We start from the raw sequence: 10,012 nt of genomic DNA on the forward strand, positions 1-10,012 counted from the left end.
AAATGAACTAAAAGATAATGGACTGTACACTTTAACCTCATGCTAGAAAATATTTAGAACACAATAAAAGATACTTCTTTTAGGCTTAAAATGGCAGAGTAGTCAAAAATACACGCTTTTAATATTTTTTTTTTGGCAAGTATTTGATGAATTTACATATGAATGTAAATTGCGTTACATATGAACTTTTATTTTTGATGGATGTAAACTGGGCTTCAACCTAAAAGGTAAGGAAAAGTCAGACTTACATCAATAGGACTGACGAAGTTGGAGACATTTTCGAGAATTTCAGGCTTAAGAATTTCAAGCGCCTTTGCCAGCTCTCCTCCAAGATTACCAGCAATGATTTCTAAAATCTTTTCAATATCTATATTCCCTTCTTCAATGTCCCTTTGCAACTTATCAGGCTCTTCCAGATCAGGTACATCTTCTTGAATAAGTTGGACTAGATCGTTGGCTTCAGCCGCAGGCAGGGATCCGTTAATAGTGAAAGATGAGAGAAGATTGGCTTGGAGTCTCAGCTTCTTGTCGGCTTTGGTAGGCTCGAAAACTGGGAATAAATGTTCTGGAGGCGTGCCAGAATTTTGGCAGGAGACTGTGTCACCATAGAACCGAACTTTCTTATTTCTGTTTTTGGTTAGTTCAAGTGTATTATCTGAAAGCTCTTCACGAATAATCTTATACAGTTTCTCCATTGGGGTGAAGCGCTTAGTCCCAGGTAGCAGAGACTTCTTCATAGCTGGAGGAGTAGGCAGTTCATCCGGCTTTATAATACCATATTCACGAGGTAAATGACTGACCTGCTTTTCATTTAGTTTAATTAGTGCAGGGATATCAGAAGAGGACTGCCTACCTCTTGTTTGAATATCTTTTTTGTTAGTGGAGAATTTTATCCTATGATTTATATTATCCAGCGACGTGCATCTTCGTCTTGCTGGGGTAAGAGACCGAATCAACCTTTCACAAACAACTGTATTATTACCCTCCTTCTTCTTAGGACAGAGACGAGGTTCTGAGGTACCAAAACCCACAGTGTTGCCAATACTTAGAGTCTTTGACTGAACAAGTCCCAATCCACGCTGTAAGTGGTTTAAATTCGAGTGCTTCATCTGAGAGGCTTTTTTGTTGTGTTCGAGGACAGCTTTTGACATTTCATACCGCACTGCCTCTCTGATACGGAACAGATCAGGCGACCTAAAAGAAGATACACAAGTTTAACACCAAATTCGGGACATGTCAAGCACCCAAGAGGTCGACAGTTTTGTACTTGAACGTCACAAGTTACAAATTTAGAATTTCTCAGAAGCTTATTTTTGTTTTTTAAGAGCGAATCTACCAAAATACAGACCTTGGAACAGTCTTAGTGATACCCAATCTACTTTCCCTTCCCACGACGCCCTTCTTAAAGTAAACTACTGGTTATGATAAGTATAAGCCGAGGTAACTGGGCATTCGTTGTTCTACGAAACAATGTTTTAGAAAATTCTTACCTAGTGCATGGGCTAATCACTCGTACAGCTGGTAATTATTTAATTGTCAAAATTAACGAGACTTCTTCAGGTAAGTGACCGCGCTAAAAATTCTGCGGCACACAGAAAATCAGATTAAATGAGTAACAATAGATGACAAGAAACGAACACAGGTGAATAGTTTTCTTTCGATATCTGTATATTTTTTAATATTCTAGTAAGTCATCCAGAGTGGGATGCTTCTACTGAACTTTTACAGCTAAGAACCTTTTCTTATCTTATGAAAAATACATACCCTTGCTTGAAATAATTTACTCATCTAGTCAGGGTTAACTCACATTTGTGATTTTAAAATAAGTGTCGACAAAATGCAATTATTTTTCGCTTCATGTTTTTGACTTTGTTTGATAGTAACTTACACCCAGGATATATATATATATATATATATATATATATATATATATATATATATATATATATATATATATATATATATATATATATATATATATATAAATTTATTTAAAAGAAACACAGAAAAAATTACAGAACTTTAGACCCCCCCCCCAAAGCTCTTTGGCCTGCAAGAGTGGGAAACTAAACATAACATTAAATAATAGCACTAAAATCAAACAGAAGGACAAGAAAAAAAAAATTAAACGACACCAAAAACTACCATGCCAATCAAAATAAATGAATTAAACAAATTGAAAAGGAAAGATACAGCGGAAAAAAGAAGGGAGGAGAGAACTAACTGTCTAGACATAAGAGGTGGTTGGTTAGCTGTTTTTACAATTGTCCATAAGAATGACATAATCGAATTTTAACTGGTAGGGAATTCCAGATGGAGGCACAACATAAAACTGGATTGAAATCTGATCTTATGGTTTTGGTTGTATGAATGAATTTGGTTTTATGAATGGTGTCAGTGGATCCTCGCTGCGAGACTGACGGACTTTTTTTGCTCACACAGGTTAAAGTTTCATTTGTAGAAAACTGTCCTTGAAATTATACATAAAATAAAATTTATAACAGGCAGATACCGATGAGCCTACATAAAACCCACCTACCGTAATCTGACCTTACTACACTGTCAAAGACTACAAGACGATCCGACTCAATAGTAACCGAAACTCTAAAAAACGGAATTTTGATACGAACAGATACATCAAAAGAATTTGATTTTTATGCTGATTCAAATATACAAGTTTCGTAAAGTTTAGTCTAACCCATCAAAAATTAGGAGCCTGAGAATATTTACCTTATTTTCGAAAAAGGGGGAAACACCCCCCAAAAGTCACAGAATCTTAATACAAGTCACAGCATCAGATTCAGCGTATCAGAGAACTCAATGTAGATGTTTCAATCTTCTACCTACTAAAATGAGGAACTTTGTATTTTTTGCCAGAAGAAAGATCACGGATGCGTGTTAATTGTTTTTTTTTTCTTCCAAGGGGTGATCTTATCGACCCAGGGGTCCTAGAATATCGCAAGAGGGCTCATTCAAACGGAAATTCAAAGTTCTAGTGCTCTCTTTAATGACCAAAGAAACTGGAGGGCAACTAGGCCCCCTCCCACGCTCATTTTTTCCCAAAGTCAGCCGATTAAACTTTTGAGATAGCCATTTTTTCAGCATAGTCGAAAAATCTAATAACTATGTCTTTGAGGATGACTTAATCCCCCACAGTCCCCGTAGGAAGGGCTGCAAGTTGTGAACTTTGGCCATTCTTTACATATAGTATTTATTATTGGGAAGTATACAGACGTTTTCAGGGGAATTTTTTCTGGTGGGGGGGGGGTCGGAGGAGAAGGTTATGTGGGAGGATCTTTCCATGGAGGAATGTTTCCTCAAAAAGGTGTCAGATTTCCCAGTATTATTTAAAAACGATCAGAAATTAAATATAAAAAAAACAAGTTTTCCTAACTGAAAGTAAGGAGCAGCATTAAAACTTGAAACGAACGGAAATTATTACGTGTCAATACCTCGCCCTTTACGCGAAAGTTTCATTTAGAGCCTACTTTGAAAAGAGCTACGGTATTTATTCTAATTAAATCCTTTGGGATTGAAAAGTGATTCTTAAAGAATTGGAACAAAATTCGAAATTTAGCAAAAAGAGCGAGCTATTGACGAGGGGGCGAACCCCCTCATATACGCAATAATTTCTGTTCGTTTTAAGTTTTAATGTTGCTCCTTACTTTCAGTTAAAAAACTTATTTTTTTTTACTTAATTTGATTATGAGTATATTAACAAAATTTCTATAGATGCAATTTACAAATAATTGCAGAACTACGTCATTGGGTTGCATAATTACTTATAATCGGCTCGTAGCCACTTGTGTAAAGACAAATTGTTCTATCGCAAACGAGTAAAAAGTGGACAACTTAGCACGGTATGTAAACTGTCGGCATGGAGATGAATGTTTTCAACCAATTTTTGATTAAAAGTCAAATATCTCTCTGTTCACGATAGAGCTGGAAACAAATTTTATGTACCCTCAAATAAATATTATACACCAATGATAGCCGTTTAGCACAATATCTACCCTCTCTTCCTTGGAAATGAGCGTGCTCTACGATTCTTGCCGTCAAGTTACTAGCCTGTTAGTGCCTGACCGTTAATGTTCACCGTCTAGTCTTTATTGGAAAGTCCCTCTTACTGCAGATACCTGGCTATCAAATTTCAAGCGAACGCAGGGACTTGAATGCGGGGATGTGTGGAGCTCAGAAGCGCTGCAGGCCACTGAAAATCCGCACCCTCAGTGCCCATGACCCAAGGTACTTATCTCAAAAGGTTCAAGCGAATCTGAACACTTGCACACAAAAATCGGAAAAGGAGTTTATGTCCCTGAAAATCATCATTCCCATGTAAAGATGGCCCAAGTTACTGGGCCGATAGGTTTGATGCCAATCCGTGAACAAAAACCTACCTTCCTTTCTATTAAAAGATTGGCGGAGCGAAGTTGGAGCTGGTGTTGGAGGCATCATTGACTAACTATGAGCCTTCGAACATACAGATCATACAGTTCGCGTGATACCAGTCAAACAGTTCGTGGTAGCGAACTGTAAGTAAGGAGCAAGCCGGGTCAATAGTAATCAAAAATCTAAAAACGGAATTTTGATACCAGTAGATACATCAAAAGAATCAGATTTTTATGCTGATTTCAAATATTTAAGTTTCATCAAATCTTACCTATCGAAAGTTACGAGCCTGAAAACACTTGCCTTATTTTCGAAAAAACGGTAAAACTCCCCCTAAAAGTAAGAGTGTTAATGAAAATCAAACCATCATATTCAGCGTATCAGAGAACCCTACTGTAGAGGTTTTAAGCTCATATCTGCAAAAATGTGGAATTTCATTTTTTTTTGTCAGAAGAAAGATCACGGATGCGTGTTTTTTTTTATTTATTTATCTATTTATTTTTTTCAGGGGTGATCGTAATTATCCAGTGGTCATAAAATACCGCGAGAGGGCTCATTCGAACGGAAATTCAAAGTTCTAGTGCCCTTTTTAAGGGACCAAACAAATTGGAGGAGAACTAGGCCCCCTCCCACGCTCATTTTTTTCCCAAAGTCACCGGATAAAAATTTTGAGATAGCCATTTTGTTCAGCATAGTCGAAAACCTAATAAATATGTCTTTGAGGATGACTTAATCTCCCACAGTCCTCGGGGGAAGGGCTGCAAGTTATGAACTTTAGTAGAGATGGGGGTTCTACTCGTGTCACGCACCCCTGCTGCCACCTACGACTTTTTTTTACATAATTTATGTCTGTTTGTTGTCAGTGAGAATGAAAAAACAGGAACTTTCTCACATTTATGTCTGTTTTCTTGGATGGTTATGTGTGTGGGTCGATTTATTTGATGTTTTTCATGGATGTCAACAGTATTTTATGTTTTTTTTCAGTGAGAATTTGAAAAAACAGGAATTGTGTCACATTTTTGTCTGTTTGTTGTCAGTGATAATTTGAAAAAACAGTAATTTTGTCACATTTATAACAGTTTTTTGTCACTGAAAATGAAAAAACATAAAATTTATCGCTTTAATTAATTATTGAGTCTAATGGGCGTAGATCAATGACACTTCCTTCATGTTGTTGCTCGATGCAAATGTTATGAGTTTCCAGGAAACAGATAGATCACGTGTTTCCTTCTCAGCCAATCAGAGGGCTTGCTTACATAACAATACGCCCTTGAGATTTCGTATATAACGGGCATGCAATGTAATTAAATTATCAGAAAGTATTTTGACACAATGGATAAATTTGATGAATTAGAAGCATTGGCAACTTCAATTTACCACGTAAGTTCCGTTTTTATTTTCAAAATAAAATTATAAAATTATTTTTAAGTATATTCAGGTAAATCCCCCCCCCCCCCATACAATACAAACATCACTTTACAATCATTATACTCGATAGAAAACATAAAAGGTGTTCTTTTACCCTCAAAACCTAACCTCCCTCCATCATTGTTTTTACAACCAAATTCTCGCAAAAAGAAATAATTATCCTTTCGAAAAATTTAGCTTTTCCATATTGTAATCTTTTCTCTACATGTGATTGACACTGTTGTTATTAAGCGTTCTGTTTTGACATAATGCTCCAGCGCGAAGCCTATAATTAGCTGTCACCCCTTTTCCTGTCTGTATACATTAGCTGGTTTTAGGCAATCGAGGTTCTCAGCGCTTTTACGTAATTCAGTGTTTGTCTGAAAATAGCAGTCAGCTAATTTTGTCTGCAAATTCGTGATAGACCTCGGGTGGGTTACGTTTCCTAAACTTCGGGGAGGGGGCGTGAATCCGTGATTTTTGGTGGGGAGGGGGTTAGCACTTTTAATAGTGACAAAATAGAAATGAAAAGATAATTGTTTCTTACTACAGTGTCTAACCATTTCTCTTCGAAATTTAGCGATTTTAGCTAGAACAATTTTCCTACAATTAGGGGAGGGGGCGTGAATCCGTGATTTTTGCTGGGGAGGGGGTTACCGCTTTTATTAGTGACAAAATAGAAATGAAAAGATAATTGTTTCTTACATCAGTGTCTAACCATTTCTCTTCGAAATTTAGCGATTTTAGCTATAACAATTTTCCTAAATTTAGGGGAGGGGGCATGAATCCGTGATTTTTGTTGGGGAGGGGGTTAGCACTTTTAATAGTGACAAAATAGAACTGAACAGATTATGGGTTCTTAATTCCGGGTCTAACCATTTATCTTTGAACTTTAGCGCATTGAGATATCCACCTAGTCCTCCATTGAGGGCCGGCCGAGATAACCTATTATTTTTGTTGGGGAGGGGGGTAGCTCTTTTATTAGTGACAAAATAGAAATGAAAAGATAATTGTTTCTTACTTCAGTGTCTAACCATTTCTCTTCGAAATTTAGCGATTTTAGCTATAACAATTTTCCTAAATTTAGGGGAGGGGGCGTGAATCCGTGATTTTTGTTGTGGAGGGGGTTAGCTCTTTTATTAGTGACAAAATAGAAAATGAAAGATTGTTTTTATCATAATTGTTTTCGACTTCAGTGTCTAACCATTTCTCATTGACATTTTAGCGATTTTAACTATAACAATTTTCGTAAATTTAGGGGAGGGGGGGGGGCGTGAATCCAGGATTTTTGTTGGGGAGGGGGTTAGCGCTTTTATTAGTGACAAAATAGAAATGAAAGATTGTTTTTATCATAATTGTTTTCTACTTCGTTGTGCGAACCATTTCTCTTTGACATTTTAGCGATTTTAACTATAGCATTTGAATAAAAGGTAGTAAGATATATTCGTTATTGATCTGGCATGCGCTTGAATAAAAAACAGAACGTTCGTATAATAATGCGAACTATGATTTTCAGAGTTTAGGTTGCTTTCGACAAAGATTTCTCTTTACATACGGCAAATTTCCACATGGTGATTGATCCATGGCCCTTCTAAATGTGATAGAAGCTACTACGCCCTGCTTCAATCTCTTTTTACGTATTCAAACTGAATGTTCGTATAACAATGGTTTGAGTTATTCCTCAGAAAATTGACCCCTCCAAATATTTACTCAGAGGAGCGGTTGCTGAAACATAAAACTTTACTTATTTGCCAATCATTTTCACCTTTTTTCAAGTTGGGATCTTTGAACACACTCCCTCCTTCTCAGTTTATTCTATGAAAGTGAGCTGTATTTGTTAGAGTTTCAGAAACAATACATATTTATTTAATTTAAACACTTTTTTTTAGATATAATAATGTTTGGTGGGATCGACACAGAATATATTGGTCTGAAATATTCCTCAACTGGCATTATTTTCGAAGCAGCTTTCTTACTCCTAGACAATCAACGACGTGAAATTCATTGCTATAAATGGAACATCAGATACAATATGTATAAGTACGAGAAAAACAGATGGAGTCCAACACTAAATTTTATAAATTGAAATGGCTTTTACGCTAAAACCATACGACCACATAATGAAAATGGCTATGAAATAAAATATGTACAACAGGAAATTCAGGAAATATGCAGTTTTTTCGGTGTGCAAGCTGTTTAGGTTAAGGGAAACGTGCCAACTGATAAACTCTTACTAGAAAAATGTGATAAAAACATAGAATAATTCAATTTAGAAGACTTCAAATGTTAGAAATGCCTGCACTCAGTCCATGACCCAGAAGATGAAGTTAGATATTTCGCTAAATGAATACCGGAAAAGATACCTGAAATGGAAAAATGCATCAGATATCCAAAATCCTAAACTTGCTCCTCCTCATATCAAATGGATTAAGCTTCTTTTTTTTTTAAATATGTCATTATTTTTTTTCAAATTTTTTTAAATATGTTTAATTAATAAATATCTTAAAACTTAACAGTTTTATTCCCTAGAATATTATATTTCAATGAAAAGTATAATTTAAGATTAAAAATGTCAGGGCACACACTTTCAAGTTCAGCATGATGGATAACCCTAAATAGTCACCCCTAAAAAGGTAAGTTAACCCTAAAAGGTTAAAGAATTTCCCTGAAATTATACTTTCAGATTCAACATGTCAGGGAACACACTTTCAAGTTCAGCATGTTGGAGAACCCTAAATAGTCACCCCTAAAAAGGTAAGTTAACCCTAAAGAGTTAAAGAATGTCCCTAAAATTACACTTTCGGATCAAACAGATCAGGGTACAAACTTTCAGGTTCAGCATGTAGGAGAACCCTAAATGTTCATCCCTAAGAAGGTAAGTTAACCATAAACGCTGAAATAATTTTTCTGAAATCACACTTTCAGGTTCAGCATGTAGGAGAACCCTAAATGCTCACCCCTAAAAAGGTAAGTTAACCCTAAAAGCTTAAAGAATTTCTCTGAAATCACACTTTCAGATTCAGCATGTAGGAGAACCCTAAATGCTCATCCCTAAAAGGTAAGTTAACCCTAAACGCTTAAAGAATTTCTCTGAAATCACACTTTCAGGTTAGCTTAGGTAGACCCTGACCCACACTACCACAACCCCGAAGTAACCCCCGGTCCCAAAGCCCCCAAGCCCCAAAGACCCTCCGGACCCCGCAATACTTTTCAAAAGGCTTTATTATATCTTTTCAGAACAAGTTCTTTTCTTAATATCCTTCCAAAACCCATTTTACAAGTTGAAGTACCCATACTTTTCATCCACAACTTTACTTTACAGCTTTTGGGTTATCTCAACACCAAGCAATACTTTTCTAATGGCATTTCAGAACAAGTTCTTTTCTTAATGTCCTTCCTAAACCCATTTTACAAGTTGAAGTACTTATCTTTTTCACCCACAACTAGACTTTACAGCTTTTTGAATGCCCCAACTCCAAGCAATACCTTTCAAAAGGCATTTCACAACCAGTTCCTTTTCTTAATGTCCCTCCTAAGCCCATTTTACAAATTGAAGTACCCATCCTTTTCACAAACAACATTACTTTACAGCTCTTGAAGAACAAAACACCTAGCAATACTTTTCAATGCATTTAACAACATTTTCTTTTCTTAATGACCCTTCGAAGCCCATTTTACAAGTTGAAGTACCCATCCTTTTCAACCCACAACATTACTTTACAGCTTTTGAATGCCCCAACACATAGCAATACTTTTCAAAGACCATTTCAGAGCAAGTTATTTTCTTAATGTCCCTCCTAAACCCATTTTACAAATTGAAGTATTCATCCTTTTCACCCACAACTTTACTTTACAGCTTTTTGGTTATCTCAACACCAAGCAATACTTTTCAAAAGGCATTTCAGAGCAAGTTCTTTTCTTAGTGACCGTCCTAAACCCATTTTACAAGTTGAAGCATTCATCCTTTTCACCCACAACTTTACTTTACAACTTTTTGGATACCTCAACACCAAGAAATACTTTTCAAAAGGCATTTCAGAGCAAGTTCCTTTCTTAAAGTCCCTTCTAAACCCATTTTCCCACTTGAAGTACCCATCCGTTTCACCCACAACTTTACTATTAAGATTTTTGGATGCCTCAAAACCAAGAAATACATTTCACAAGGCTTTTCAGAGCAAGTTCATTTCTTAATGTCCCTTCTAAACCAATTTTCCAA

At 36.1% G+C, this 10,012-nt stretch overlaps 1 protein-coding gene across 1 annotated transcript; it reads right to left on the reverse strand.

The window, feature by feature from the left end:
* Positions 1 to 248: 248 nt before the first annotated feature.
* On the reverse strand, positions 249 to 1,194 carry LOC148938505 (uncharacterized; the record flags this gene model as incomplete). The annotated part of the gene is made up of 1 exon (XM_089107744.1): positions 249 to 1,194. A coding segment is annotated over one exon (946 nt), but the record flags the coding sequence as incomplete, so codon positions are not given.
* Positions 1,195 to 10,012: the final 8,818 nt, after the last annotated feature.

Source organism: Artemia sp. Qi Xiang Cuo, unplaced genomic scaffold, assembly GCF_049724085.1.
Source record: "Artemia sp. Qi Xiang Cuo unplaced genomic scaffold, ASM4972408v1 HiC_scaffold_3200, whole genome shotgun sequence".
Taxonomy (NCBI): Eukaryota; Metazoa; Arthropoda; class Branchiopoda; order Anostraca; family Artemiidae; genus Artemia; species Artemia sp. Qi Xiang Cuo.